Source organism: Barbatula barbatula, assembly GCF_947034865.1.
Source record: "Barbatula barbatula genome assembly, chromosome: 2".
Lineage (NCBI taxonomy): Eukaryota > Metazoa > Chordata > Actinopteri > Cypriniformes > Nemacheilidae > Barbatula > Barbatula barbatula.
Window position 1 is genome coordinate 24,130,627 of NC_136767.1, and position 15,677 is coordinate 24,146,303.

At 42.7% G+C, this 15,677-nt stretch overlaps 1 protein-coding gene across 2 annotated transcripts in view; it reads right to left on the reverse strand.

Annotated features, from left to right (window-relative positions):
- sgsm1a (small G protein signaling modulator 1a) overlaps positions 1–15,677 on the reverse strand; it is a 32,865-nt gene that overhangs the window by 2,055 nt on the left and 15,133 nt on the right. The window contains exons 4-24 of one of the 2 annotated variants that reach the window (XM_079480884.1): positions 12,144–12,306; positions 11,167–11,319; positions 10,994–11,061; positions 10,580–10,725; positions 8,846–8,983; positions 8,290–8,414; positions 7,572–7,639; positions 6,957–7,120; positions 6,136–6,265; positions 5,428–5,554; positions 5,224–5,288; positions 4,964–5,109; positions 4,216–4,344; positions 3,802–3,984; positions 3,216–3,287; positions 2,112–2,978; positions 1,905–2,029; positions 1,737–1,819; positions 1,501–1,610; positions 864–960; positions 369–536 (exon numbers count right to left, since the gene is read on the reverse strand). In XM_079480884.1, the coding sequence (XP_079337010.1) occupies positions 369–536; positions 864–960; positions 1,501–1,610; positions 1,737–1,819; positions 1,905–2,029; positions 2,112–2,978; positions 3,216–3,287; positions 3,802–3,984; positions 4,216–4,344; positions 4,964–5,109; positions 5,224–5,288; positions 5,428–5,554; positions 6,136–6,265; positions 6,957–7,120; positions 7,572–7,639; positions 8,290–8,414; positions 8,846–8,983; positions 10,580–10,725; positions 10,994–11,061; positions 11,167–11,319; positions 12,144–12,306 (3,327 nt within the window). Of the gene's footprint in view, positions 1–368; positions 537–863; positions 961–1,500; positions 1,611–1,736; positions 1,820–1,904; positions 2,030–2,111; positions 3,042–3,215; positions 3,288–3,801; positions 3,985–4,215; positions 4,345–4,963; positions 5,110–5,223; positions 5,289–5,427; positions 5,555–6,135; positions 6,266–6,956; positions 7,121–7,571; positions 7,640–8,289; positions 8,415–8,845; positions 8,984–10,579; positions 10,726–10,993; positions 11,062–11,166; positions 11,320–12,143; positions 12,307–15,677 lie in introns of both variants that reach the window. The other variant, XM_079480883.1, reaches the window with a different exon arrangement.

Consider the following 15,677-nt stretch of genomic DNA (forward strand, 5'->3'; position numbering starts at 1 on the left):
TAAAGATGCAATATTTCAATAAACTGCGTGTATCAGTTATTTATAAAATAATGCAAAAGAAACATATTTTATATTGTTAAGCTACAATCCACACAACGCAAACAGACCAACAGATGTTTAAACTAACAAGCTGTCAATGTTAATGCAATTGTGCTCTGTTAATATTAAAGCGAAGGTTGATTTCAGTTTGACTCTTGTAGATTACACAGCCGTTTTACAATCTTGTTGTCGCCAAGGCCTTTGTACAACTGCACACAGGTTTTAATTTTCCTGCTTTTATGGGATGTAAACGTCAATAGTCATCTTTGCTGAAAAGATTTCTGACTCCGAGATGTAGTAGCAGGGTATATAATGAAAACAATATTTACCATTGAAAAACTTGATGATGTCTGTGAAGTCCATGTTGTTCTCTAGAATGATGTCTCTGTATATCTCCACCAACGAGAGAGCGATGAAGAGCACAAAATGGCTGGAGGAGACAGCCTTGGCAGCCCAGATGACCTCCCAAACCGCAAACACATCATCGTATACCAATTCTGAGGATTTCAAATAAAGTTTGATTGATTTCAAACACAACCATGGGCAAAGGCTACAGTTTTGCTTTAGGCCTTTTTGATCAAATAACTTGGGAAGTCTATGTCAACAGCAGGGGGAGCTGTAATATCGGAATTGTTTATTCAGAGTAGCTTGGCAATGGCCAAAACCCCATTTTGTACAATCAGTAATATTCTTTTTTTAATATATATATATATATATATATATATATATATATAACATGAATTCATGGTACTGGAGAATTATTAGCAGGAATAAATACATATCTGTTATTTGTTCTATCTAGGTTTCTGTCATAGCAACATTACCTCTTTTAAAGTCAAGAAGAAACCAGCGATAGCAGAAGTAGAAGTGTGTGTAATCACCATTTTTATGCATTAACTCGAACAACTCTGCATCTAAAATCTGAATACACAGAGAAAGAGATCAGCTGTCTTTTTCTAAACGTACACCTGTTTCCACATACTAGTAAAACAATATTTATAGGATCTGAAATGCACTGCCCGTGTGAAATAAAAGAATACATCTTCAAATCGCTGCTGTCCTTCTGAAACATTGTACCTCCATATTTTGCGATTTGTTTTTGGCCAATAATTAATATTATTATTCACCCGTTATTTTTGTCACAGGTTTTTCCAAATATCTAACCAATAAAATGTATATCAACTTTGACAACACAGTATATAATACATTTCCTTAAAAACAGCGATTTCGGACATTTAAGGTTTCAGAAGGACAGCAACGATATATTAAAATAAAGAGCTTATATATTTAAATATATGGAAAGTGGCAATTCCCTACGTACATTTATATATATTGTAATATTTAGAAAATGTATTTATCTGTATTAATTAAGTCTATATTCAATTATTTAATATATTAACAGTGTATATATAGGAAAATATATTTTCTTAGGGTGTTATTTTCGCAAAGTAGATGTTTGACCTGGATGAGGGACCTCATGTTGGCAAAATGGGTGTCCATGGCACCTCCATGGGGAAAGTTTTGATTCATCCTATTCATTAATTCAGTAAAACAACTGAAAGCCATTGCCTCTGAAAAATAATAAAAAAGAAACTGTTTTGACAAACTAAGCATATCCCAAGTATGTTTAGCTTTTTTTAATTCAGTGTCATGAACTCATAGACACGCACATGTATCTTTCACAACAACAAACTCACCATCATCTAGAATAACAAGCAAAGGAGCTAGTAGGTCACACATGCCCTGGACATATCCGATTTCAAGGTGTTGCCAAACATAACTGTAGAAAGAATATTATTACATGAGAACATATGATTTCTAGCACTTGTACAACTGACCAATAGAGAAGAAAGAATCTGCGTTACCTGCACATAATATTGCGCAGTTTCTCCAAGTTAGCAGGTACAAAGTACCAGTAATTTCGGTCACAGCGCTGAACATCCTTATCAATGCGATGCAGGTTCAGAGTGTACATGTCCAAAAGCTCTTGCTGCAATTACATACACAAACAGATTTACACAAATGTCACATGAACTACTATTTTCATATCAACATCTTTGAGACGTGCTTACAGAATATGTTGTCCCTACTGAGGAAACTGGAGAGGTAACTTCATTCTTCTCCGCGTTCACTGTGAGTGAATCAAACAGAGGGCAGATATTCTCCATCCCCGGCTCTTCAGACGGGACAGAAACCGGTTCTTCAGGGCTGGTCTTCTCTAGCCCAAGCTGCAGTAAAGGCACAACTGTCTGCACAATTGTCTTGGATGGAGATTTCCAGGCCATGCAAACATTAGCTGTGGGAATGTCCTCCATTTCGATGGCAGAGGGCGACTCGTCCGATTCGTCTGGAGGTTGGACTTCACTCATCTCTCTCCTGCTGAAAGCCTCGTGCACCAATGGGACGACAGTCTCTTCCACTACCGGGGCGGTCCTGTCTTTGTTTGTGGTCTTCTTTTGAACAACCTTCTTGTGTGTTTCTTCAGCAGCAGTTGATTTTAATGCCCTTTGTGACTCTGTAACACTGATTTTGTCTTCTCTCAACATCTCAGAGTTCATTTCTTTGCCAGTTTTTGCTGCAACATCATCCACCTGATTTTCATCCATCTTTGTCTGTGTTGCCTTTAAAACATCTGAAGCACCCATTTCCATTCTGGTCAAGTCACTTTGATCTGCATTTTGATTGGCCTTTGTTGGGCTGTGTGCCGGTGCGGGCAGCTGTGGCCCTTTGAGGTTCGGCTCGTGTGACCCACTGTCCTCTGTGCTTATCGAATCGGACGGTGCAGATGTAACAGAGACGTTTCTGGAAGAGTGGTGACCGGAGTCTGGAGAATTCGTGCCGTTCTGGGATGTTCCGTTGGAGATTTTGGGAACCTGTTTGACACCATCGCTCTTGAGCTCCGTTTCGATCTGGTCCACCTCTTCGACAGACTCAGAGACCTGAAAGAACAAGCCAAAGGGAAGAAGACTTCTCCAAGGAAAGGGGTTTTGGGAAGTGAAGAACTACCAGGAAAGAATGTGAGGGTGACGGGTATTAGTGAAGGAGGGGCACTGTTTGTATCGCATTTAATATTGAATGGAATGAATGGCGAGAAATTTTATTAGAGAAAATGTTAACCTGCTAAAACAAAAATGTTCAGTTTATTGGGACATATTACTGGTTGGTCTCAGGTTTACCTGTGTGCTTGTGCTGGAGTCACTCTGCAACCTGGAACGTCTTTGTCTGCCTGAACTACAGCTCTGTGAAGACTTAAACACACACAACATAGAATTTGTGTAAAAAATAAAGAGTCCATTCCAAATTTTCTTTTAATCATTCCAGTCCAGCGTCAATCAAACCCCAGGAGTGACAAAATCATCCAACTGCAATGTGAAAGACATCATGACATCGTGACAAGACACGTGAAAACAGTGATCAAACTGGTCATCAGATAAAACATTTTACCTTTACTTAATACAACGTTTTTCTACATTTAAAAAAAGGTGAATATGAACTTGTTTTCTTTGCAGTTTTGAGGTCTGAAACAATACAGATCATCCTTTCTGTTATTTATATTGTATATCTGTAGTTTCTCCAGATTATATTTTCTGTGATTTAGTCCAAATAGAAGCAATATTTTTATTAGAAATTTGGGAGAACGTGTGTTTGTAGTAAACAGAATGAAACTAAAATGAATATATAGACAAAAAAAAAAAGATATATATATATATATATATTCAGAGAACAACAATACATTATGTTCTTTTAAAGTTTCTCCCTCACCTCATTACTGATAGTGGAGTCTCTGTGCAATATTCTGTGTGTGCTGCCGTCCATACTTGCACCAGAAGAACACTTGGCTAAAGCCACGGCGTGCTGTTCTTTCTCTCTCTGCTTAACAATGGCCTCACAGCCCAGCCACTCGCTCATGGTCTGCTCATAGCACGCTCGCATCTGCTCGTCCACCTGTTAAGGTCAGAGTTTCAGCCAACACAAAGATAAGGTTATCTTAAAAATGAAAGCCATTTGAAAACAATAGCAAATGTGCTTTGCTTCCCAGGCCATCTGAAATCCAATTAACCTTAACCATTGATTTAAGATGCAGGTCAAGCTGACAGTATTTGCCGTCTTCCACTAATGCTCAGCAATAATTGGAAATCTTACTCAGCGTTTTAAAGAAAACAAGTAAAGGCAAACCTCTTTTCTCTCTGCCTCAGACATCCCAAATTGGTAATGACCCAGCAGGAAAGGCCAGACCTCCTTACGCAAAGACGGTTCAACTCCACCAAAATAAACAAGCCGCAGAAGCTCCTTTTCCTCACAGGTCTGCAAATCACACAGCACAAACGTACCATTACAATGAGGGGTTTGCTATGAAAATTATGTTATTATTTATTCAGCCTCAAATTCTATAGGGTTGTGGAACACAAAAGAAGATAGATACAAAAGATATTTTGAGAGATGTCTCGGTGGGTTTGTGTCCATATAATGGAAGTCAATTGGGGCCAATGTTGTTTGGTGACCAACGTTCTTTAAAATATCATATTTTGTGTCCTAAAGTACAAAGTAAGTCAAATGATTTCTAGACATGAATACATTTTCAACATTTTATTATATTATTCACCAAACATGCATACATACAGTGTTAACTCGATAGATTCCCCGTTTATCAGTACAGATACATGAGCTTCATTGATTAGAAAGGAACTTGGTGGAATAGCAGCTCATTTTCTATTGATTTTATACTGGTTTTCACAAATGCTCTGCAAACGTTACATTCAAGTTACTGCTGAGTCTCTGAGCATTAGTCACCCAAACATATTGTTTATGCGATGCTACCATGATAACTGATTAGGGACAAATGAATATGAATGAGTGTCTGGCACAGCCGCTCATTTAAATGTGTCTGTGTTGCTGGAGAACAGGCTTGTGTGTGTGCGCTTACACTGCAGTCCTGAAGAAACTTCATCCACACTTCCGTCGTGAGTCCTTTGTAACCATCGGTGGGCACCTCTGGCTCCACGATAGCATGATTGACGAGGCCAGACAGGTGAGTGCGTACCGTGGACAGGTGACGACAGTACGCCAGCCCTGACAGTGACAAAAATATCAGTGTGTTTGATGGCTTGGCTTTGTAAAGGTCATATTTTGTAGAAATAAATTCAATATTTGATTCAGGAGTATAAATACAAAGCAAATACAAACATCCATAGAATGCCCTGGAGATGATTTGGGACTTCATATTGTCGCATAGCAACTTCAGGGGTGCCCTGCAGATGAGATAATGGTTTTCCATAAATTTTCATATTTTATGAATCTAGTCTTACAGAATCTAGTTTTTCTATCATCTATCATAAAAAAACACTATCTTGGGTTTTAATGACTACTATTGTTGGTTGGACATGATACCTCTCATGATTGCAGCCATTGGGTGGTCCTCCATCAGAAAAACTACTCTGTGAGCAAGAAGAACAGGATGATTTCCTTGGCCGTGGATGCCACATGTTTGCCCCCTGATCCATCAACTCTGGTGCCACTGCCACAAATAAATAGACATCACTTATGTATTGAACATTTGGTTATAAAAAGGAGCATATGTAGCCACAAGCAGAACAGCAGAACTCATGATCAATCCCAACTTGTAAAATCAAACGATAAATCGCGATTGATCACATTCAGAATAAAATAAGCAATAAAAGTGAGCATAAAGAAGCTTGGAGATGACGCGACAGACAGATGAGCATGTGAAGAGAGAGATTACGGGGAGAATTGCAGCTGGACTTTGGGGAGGATGCAGACTCTCCCTGGCAGCTGCAGTAGCGCTTTGGCATCACCAGCGTCTGGCATTTAGAAGGCCACCGCCCTCAGAGAGAGAGAGAGAGAGCGAGCCAGGAGGGCAGTACCCTGGGAGAGCTGGGAGGACTAGGTAACAGTCACTGTAATGACTCAGTCAGAATATCGCTATAAAAACACATCTGGACAGCAATGGGATGTTTATGTTGGTACATGCACAGTAAATGGATAAACAAAAATAGCATGGACATGGAATGGCCTTAAACATCCAGTTGTTGATAATATTTGTATCATGATGAAAAATAAATGATGTTCTAGTCTTACAGAATTCTGATTTGCTGTTTGGGAACACAATGCGGAAGACGTAATCGGTTGCCTCTTCCTCTTCTTTGTCAGAGACGGAGTCGGAAGATCCCTGTGTACATCTCTTCTTTAGTTTAGGAAATACTTTGCCCTGGAACAAAATGAGAACATCAATCTATCATATTTATCGCATTTAGAATAAAAGTTTGTGTTTTACACAATATATGCCTGTGTACTATGCATATTAATTTTGTATAAGTAAAACATACACATCCATGCATATATTTAAGAGAAATAGAAAAATGTATAAACATCTATATACAATTAAAATGATTATGCTAATATTTCCCAAATATGTGTATGGGTTTATTATTTAATGTGTTTATAATTAATATACACAATATAGACATACAGTATATTATGTAAACAAACTTTTATAAAACAAAAATAAAAGTGCTAAGATGTTTGTGTGCAGTTTCTTTTGATCATGACAGCAATAATTTATCACCACAACAATCAAGCAAATATTTAACGGCAGCTGAGTTTACTTCTGGCCTTGTAAAGCGCTGACTCTGAAGGCTCGGTTGCAATGTTAAAGCAGCACTGTATTGTCCCCAAAAGATACAGCAAATTTGGGTAGTCTGCTGCATGTTCTACGAACCATTATTGCAAAAATGGGGATCTGTGCAATGCCTGCTTTCACCATTATCTGACTTGCATATTTCTATTTGTATATCGGGTTTGTGCTTTATGTTTTTCCCTGTCTTTCACTGACATCGTCTCTCTTATTTTGAAGTGAGCCTGTGTATATTGGATACAGTATATTAAATGTTATTACTAACCTTCCCCCTCTGGGACCAAAGCGGAGGGTCCAACTGGCCGTGAGGCAGCAGACCATTTTCCAGACAGGAGAGAAACTGAAGGAGGTGACCACCGCGGGGAAAACGAAGTGGTGGTCTTTGGATCCCATCTTTACTAACCAAAACGACCGTTCCACCGCAGTCCACTGCAGAGGAATACATATAAAGTAAACACATTACATACTGTGATATACAACGAATTAAAATGTGTGACCTATACCTACATTGTAAATGCTGCTTTATTACAAAATAACAGTGTATAAGAAACAAATCACACTCAAAGCTTTCAATATAAAAAGTCATGACCCAGTGTGTACCAAAAGACTTTAATTCCCATTATTAGCTCATTTTAATCTGATACAGATCCACTTTAATTTCTCATCTCGCTTCACAAGTTATTAAGTTACTCATTCATTCTGTGCCTTCTCTTTGTTCTGCTGATCTTCTGATTGGATGAATATGAAGTACATTTAAGTGTTACTTATTGAGTATTAAATAACGGTCAGCATTATAGACTAATAAAAAATACCAAAAGTCGTTTTGTTAAATCGTCTATCAAATTTGCTCAATAAAGGTTTACTTGTGACTGTAACTCACCCTGCTGATGACAGTGCAAGTACACAATCTCCTCTAGGCAGATAGTCATGGCGTAGTCCCAGTACACACTGCGGGTAACCAGGTTAAATTCTTAGTAATGCAAGTAAAAGAACCATACGTGTAATAAAACCTTATGCATTGGGCCTCACGCAAAAAAACATTGCTTGGACTCTTAACACTTTCCTTTAGAGATTAAAACTTTGTTATTAGTGGAAAGCATGAAACATCCTAGAACAAACAAATTACAAAAACGTGAACTTCCATACGATTACAACACATGTAGCACATAAGGGCACTAAATCCCTTTCACCCTCATTCTCCTACACAACTCCTTCCTAGTGGAACATTCTTCCCAATGCGGTCAACCACACCTCTCACAACCTTCAAATAACTACTTAAAACCCATCTCTTTGGCGAATACTTTACAGACAAATGAAAACAAAAAAAACTTACACTAACCCTCTTCTCTCAACAGGTACTGGTCTAGCTTTTGTTGAAACTAGTAACTTTGTATTAGCACCAAATGTACTATTTTATCTTTTGTTGCATATCGCTTATTGCTCCCCGAACTTTGGATAAAAGCGTCTGCTAAATGGCTAAATGTAAATGTAGCTGCGTGTTTCAATAGTGCCACATGTCAGGGGCACCAAACCAACTTTCCAACCTTTCATAATCATTTATTCTATCTTATTAATTAAAAACATGCTTTGAGTCCAACCTCGTCTCATAGTCGAGATCTCCCATGGAGCCGTTCATTAGCTGATTTGGCGTCCATTTCAGAGTCATGCTGTCAGCAGTCTGGTGCAAAGAGAGGTATCCTGGGATTGCTTCCATATCGTCCCTCTAACAGTACACAACATTAACAAACAATAACAACCTTAATTAAAAAATGTGCCTTCAACAACTAAAATAAATGTTACATTCATTTTTGCTTTCTTTCTAAATGAGGGTCATTTAACATTTTTAGACCAAGGACCCCCTTGTGCCAAGAAAGAGCATGGACCCTGTGACAAAATGACAAGAAATTAAAAGTCTGGCCTAAAGTACTGACATTTTTTTTATTCTGTTATGATTTCAACATCGCAAAAGCATTAAAACAATCATTGTTGATATGCACTCATTTGTACATTAGATTGTAATTTTACAAAATAAAAGGTTACATTTGACTTTTGGTGACTACTTGGTTGCTTGTTTTCAAAATGTACATTAAGATAAACAATCATTGGCATCTAGTTAAAGGGATAAGGTCACATAATACAGTTGCTTTTATTTACCGGCTGCACCAGCACGTTATTTTTGCCGAACAGGAGGGTCGCTCTGGAATTCTGATGAAGAGACTCCACGTAGTCCCGTGCAGAGGGTGAAGGAGAGGGTCTTTCATCCATACTGCTACTGGAGTGTCTCTTCTGAATCTGAATGCACACATATACAAATACATTAAAGGTGCTGTATGTGATTTTTGGATGATCTATTCATTGATAGAAATGCAATATAATATACATAACTGTGTATAAAGACCTTACGTTATGTTTTTATTACCAAAGAATGAGCTATTTCTAGCTACATACACTTTGGGTCCGCTTGCATGGTATTCGCCATGTTGTTTCTACAGTAGCCCAAAATGGACAAACTGTTTTACAGAGCACGTTTCGTAAATACGCTATCTCCAAAGAAGCAAAAACGTGACAACATCTAGATGCCACTAAATTCCATGCACTGGACCTCGGACGTATTTATCATAGTTTCAATCATACATTGGTCACATATGTTACAGGTTTAATATCTCTGTCTAGGGTGGAGAAATGCATCACCCCGAGCTGAATCATTACAAGTTTACTGTGCTTAGTTCAACGTCTCCACCTTCATGTATCAAAAAGGCAAGCAGGAACCTCGCGGTTACAGCTCAACAGTTAATATTCTTTATGAAACAACACCAGAAAACAAGCCCCGAGCCTGCTCAGATCTATCTGTTTGTGTGACAAAACAAGCACAGTGTTCTCTGCTGTTGTGTGGGGGTGTTGAAGATGGCCAGAGAGGGTGATCAGTCAGGAATCTGACGGCTGTGTGTGGTAATGGAGCTGGGTAATGATGTGAAGCGTGTCCCTGAGTAGAGGTTCAGTTTCTCCTCAGATACAGAAGCTGTACTCTGATACACTGTCCACAGCAGGACTCTCGCACTTAAAATGCCTGGAGGCAGGCAAGTCCACAACATCAATGGTGATCTTTCACCTTTAGCTCCGATTTTGTGAGACGCAAAAATTGTGTGTTTGCCTCATGGATATAATCTTTTTTTGGCTAACGGTGCAAAGAAACGAGTCTTGATATTTAAATGACCCTTTATTAAGCGGTGTTATTTCATTTTAGTTGACCTTATGGTGGTCTTAGACAAGTTGAATTATTATGTCGGCTTAATGACTAATCTAGTAAAGGTTGACAGCAAGAGAGCAGAATATTGAAAAACGCGCCCTATTGGTTATGTCACTGTATATTGTGAATTCAATCTGACATGCAATTGACTGTGTTCAGAATTGAAGCTGCTCTTGCCCCAGACATTTTCTTGAGGCACAATTTAAAAACATTGAACGAATTCTAAATGGCTTGAACCAAATGGCAACTCTGGAATGGCGTAAATTAGTTAATTCTTGGTCAATTGGGAAGCAAAGTCTCTTTAACTCCCGTGTGGTGTTCATGTGTTTATGTTCAATATTCACAGGTCTAGTGGACCAACATAAAAACTGATACCTTAAAATGGATGTAACATGTCATAAGTTAAATAAAATATATTACATGTTTACCTTTACATGCAACAAAGACATAGCTAATATTTGTCATCTACCTCTGTTGAATCACATTTAAGATTTTTTGTGTCAAAACTTTTATAGAAAAAATTTGTTTTAGTCACGGTTAAACTAGGATTGGAGAAAGTATTTTCATAACGGAAAAATGGCACGCCACCCATTTCATACTGCAATTCAGGGTTTGCTCAGCATTATTGTATAATCACTCACACAAAGGGCGGGTCTCTTAATAGGAGAGTCTTGTCTGCAGTGGCCGCTGTGAATACGATGCCTTTGCACCAACTCATCGGCTGACGGATCCGTCCAGAAATGATCTGCCGTCTTCATTTTAGTGTACTCCAAAGCACAAGGCCCCACTAATGAAGACAGAAGGTGGAGGAAGGTACAAAACTCCATCAATACAAAATGACACCCAACAACTTGTGGCTTTAAATGGATGAGTCACCCAAAATGGAAAATTCTGTCATCATTTACTTACCACCTATCGAAATCTGCATGATTGTATTTCTTCCACTGAACATAAAACATTTGAAATGGCACATGGTTGGGTAAATGACATCAGAATTTTCACTTTTGGGTGCACTGACCCGTTTAGAATGATGATGATAAAGAATTCATGTGTACCTAACAAAGAGGCGAGGATCGGGCCATCCACAGGGTCCATTAGGATCGCTTCTTTCTCATAAAACTTGCTGAAACAACATGGACAGTAGCTTGAGAAACTATATCTATGTTGGTTGTGCCTAAAAACTACACAAACTTGTTTTCGCTTTATATCACAATCCCACCTCTCTCACCTGCTGTTTTCCACCAGGTAGAGGACAATCTTGTCCAGCACCTTTTCGATAAGTGCGGTGTGGATCCACACGTATCTTGCAGCCTGAGGAATAAAGTTTGGGACCTTGGACATCTTACGAGTGCTCTCGCTGTATGACAAAGACTGGCTTCTTCTTCAAAGTAAAGAGCAGAGGACAAAACAAGGGTTTTAATTGTGCCTGAATAAACATTTAACACAATTCCAATGTAGCGTTAATTTAGCTAAATGATATACCCCAGTTTCTAATTAGCATTATTTTTCATCTGCAAATTATGTCAGAAGTAGATTAGAATTTTCAATTTTGGCTAAACTAATTCTTATAAATGTTTGTCCATTAGGTACCACCGAGTATAAATCCAAGCTGATCTATGCTACATCACATTTATGGTTGTGTACACAACACTAATATTGGTTGAATATTCTAGATGGTACATGGCAGATAGCAGAACACAAAAGACATTTTGAAGAACATAGGTAACCAAACAACATTGGCCCTCTTTGACTCCCATTGTTTGGACACCAAATCACTAAGACATTTCTAAAAAATATCTTATGTGTTCCCCACACAAAATCATAAAGTGATAGTTCACCCAAAAATCTAAAAGTCATCAATTACTCACGCTCTTGTCACTGCAAGCCTTTATGACTTTCTTTCTTCTGCAGAACTGGTAAACCAGTTCTTGGTTCTGGTAAACCAACAGCACTGGCTCCCATTCACTTCTATTGTATGGACGCAAAACCAATGCAAGTGAATGGGGCCCAGTAAACATTTTTCAAAATATCTTCTTTTGTGTTCTGCAGAAGAAAGAAAGTCATGCAGGTTTGAGGGTGAGTAAATGATGACAGAAGATTCCTTTTTGGTGAACTATCCCTTTAAGTCTGATGCTTTTAGTTTGATTTGTTTGATACTGTACTCCAAGTTTGAATGTATATCTGTCTTTTAGTTTAGAGTCTCACTTGCACTCAAAGACCAGCTCCAGCTCCTGGGCTTTTTTGCACAGCTCCTCAGCTGGAGGGAAACTCTTGGCCACTTTAGTGAAGAGCGCTGCTATCTTGTTGCTTCGTAGGAAACCAGCAGCTCTCCGCTTCAGACCATGAAGAATGCATGCTTCGACAGCAGCTAAACACATTTACGCACAGGGAAAATGGACAACAATACAAAAATGAACCCTTTTCTGTGAGCCATTTAAAAGGCTTTGGAGTATCTCGACAACACAGATTGCAAAAATCGAACTACTCTAAACATTTTTCTTACAAAAATAACATATTCAGGTATATCTGAATGTTTTCACAATCTATATAATCGATTATGTACAGTTATTTTGAGACAATGAATTATGGTTCCCCTTCAGTCGGTCTCTCGACGTTGTGAGAGACTGACTGGGGTTTGATCCTGAGAACCTACCCTCTCCGAGATAATTAATAATTAAAAAACGCCAATGGGCTTGGCGAATGGCACGCGCACGCCAGTCTCCGCCCCGTGCATACGGGTATAAAAGGAAGATGGCGGCGGTCATTCACTTATCCTTTGTTCTTCGGAACCTGTGTGTTTCTTCATGCAACGCACTTTTACTCGACTTCGAGAAAACTTTTCCTGCTGGATTTACGACGCGGAGCAGCGGACTTCTCCTTTCGTGGACTTCCCCTGGGCGTTTCGGCAGAAGGCTACAGACCTTAGAGGTAAGTCCCTCCGGCTACGAGTATGTCTCGTAGCTGTGTCCTCGGATGCGACAGACTCATCCCGGAGTCTGACGGCCATGACACCTGCGTCACTTGTTTGGGGCTCAAGCATGCTGAGGCAGGTTTCACTGATTTGGCATGTTCCGTGTGTGCGGACATGTCAATCAGGGTGTTGCGGTCACGGTTGGCTACGTTCTTTTCGAGCGCTGCCACCACCCCGTCTGCTTCCCAGGCGTCTTCAGCCGCTGTTTCGGCGCGGTTGATCGCTTTGGCGAGCGGCGGGGGTGATTCGGGGATTCCTATGGATGTCGCTCCGTCAGCAACATGCTCGCGGACCATCCATACCCCTGCACGCTCACCTGGTTTGTCCCCTATGAGCGGCAGACAGCCGTCTCATAGCGGAAAGACTGCGTATAGGGATGATGACTCCATTTCTGTCGCTGCATCGGACAGCTGCCTGCTGGCATCTGATGCGGAAGATTCCTCTGACCTCCTGTCGTCGGGCAGTCGAGTACCAGAGGAGACGGACGCAGAGATGTCGGCCATGCTCTCTCGGGCAGCCGCGTGCATCGGGTTGCAGTGTGTGGCTCCACCCTCCCCGAAACGCTCGCGGCTGGATGCATGGTTTCTGGGATCGGGGCGTGGTCAAAAGCCGCGCCCCGCCCCGGTGCCGTTCTTCCCGGAAGTGCATGAAGAACTCTCCAAGTCTTGGAATGCGCCCTTTTCGGCGTTATCAGGCAGGAGGGTTCGGCGGCTGTGGCTTCCCTGGATGGAGGAGCGGCTAGAGGCTATGTCGACGTTCCCCGGGTGGAGTGTGCGGTCGCGGGCCACTTGTGCCCGCAGACGGCTGCCACATGGAGGGGTCGACCTAGACTCCCGTCCAGAGCATGTAAGCTCTCTTCGACACTCGTGTCGAAGGCTTACAGTGCTGCTGGACAAGCCGCTTCTGCACTCCACGCTATGGCAGTCCTCCAGGTTTTTCAGGCGAAAGTCCTGAAGGACTTAGACGGCGGGAAGCCCGACCCAACTCGCATGAGTGAATTGCGCACTGCCACAGACCTCGCGCTACGGGCGACGAAGGCCACGGCGGGCGCCCTGGGTCGGTCGATGTCCACAATGGTGGTCCAGGAAAGGCATCTGTGGCTTAACCTTGCGCAGATGAGCGACGCCCAGAAGGCTCGCCTTCTAGACGCGCCCATCTCGCAAGCCGGGCTGTTTGGCGATACCGTGGAGGACGTAGCGCAGCAGTTCTCCACGGTTCAGAAGCAGACCGAGGCGATTAAGCAGATCCTGCCGCGCCGCGACGTGGCCACCAGCAGGTCGTCACGTTCTCGGCCGCAGTCTGCTTCCCAACAGCCCCGCCCTCCAGCGGTGGCACCTCCGGTTCCAGGACCCTCCCATAGGACGACCCGCCAGAGACGTCGAGCCCCGCGGAAGAAGGCATCTGTCCCCCGTCAGCAGTCCGCCAAGAGCGCTGCTAAGCGGCCCTGACGGGACGAACCTAGGGGAAGTTTCATTGGGTCCGATCCCGGCCTTTCCAACGCTGGATCGGGGAAGGACGCTGCCTGCCGTGTCTACATCAAGTCCGGGCCCTTTTCAGGGCCCGGCACCCACTTACTCACAAAGAGAGATATTTCCCCTGGGTTTTCCTCCACAGCACTCTCGTCCAGACGGTGTCTTGGATGGATCGGGCCGCCGACTGCAATCTCCCCCGGATGTTGCGTCAGGCCGCCGGAAGCAGGTAAAACTACAGAGCCGTCAGCCTCCCAGGGGGTCCCCCCTTTGCGAGGTGACCGCACTGTCAGCCACCGAACCAGCCTTCGCCGGCACGGTGAAGCAGATTGTCCCTCTGGTCCCACTGTCGCGGTTCTTGGGCGCTTGGCAGCGCACCAGCCCGTCACATTGGATAGAGAGGACAGTCCGTCTCGGTTACTCGATCCAATTCGCCAGGCGCCCCCCCAAGTTTCGGGGCATTCTGTACACCTCGGTGCGAGGAGAGAATGCTTCCGTGCTTCGGGAGGAGGTTGCCGCCCTTCTGGCGAAGGGTGCGGTCGAACCCGTCCCTATAACCGAGATGTCGTCCGGGTTTTACAGCCCGTACTTCATCGTGCCCAAAAAGGGCGGGGGGCTGCGGCCCATATTGGATCTGCGTCGCCTGAACAAACACCTGCACAGGCTGCCGTTCAGAATGCTGACGCAGAGACGCATCCTGGGCTCGGTACGTCACCAGGATTGGTTCGTGGCAATCGACCTGAAGGACGCGTACTTTCACGTCTCTATTCTTCCCCGACACCGACCGTTCCTACGGTTCGCGTTCGAGGGAAGGGCGTATCAGTACAGGGTCCTGCCATTCGGTCTGGCCCTGTCTCCACGGGTTTTTTCCAAACTAGTGGAGGCTGCCTTAGCTCCTGTCAGGGAGCAAGGCGTGCGAGTGCTAAACTATCTCGACGACTGGCTTATCTTGGCACACTCGCGAGATGTGTTGTGCACGCACAGGGACCTTGTGCTTCGGCACCTAGACCGTCTAGGCCTCCGGGTCAACCAGGAGAAGAGCAAGCTCTCCCCCGCGCAGAGCACCTCTTACCTCGGTATGGAACTAGACTCTGTCCGTATGACAGCACGTCTCACCAACGAGCGTGCACAGTCAGTGCTGCGCTGTCTGAGGTTGATCAGTCAGCATCCCTCGACATCGCTGAAGATTTTTCAGAGGCTCCTGGGGCACATGGCGTCCTCGACGGGTGTAATCCCTCTCGGGTTGATGCACATGCGGCCGCTTCAGCACTGGCTACAGAGTCGGGTTCCCTGGACGGC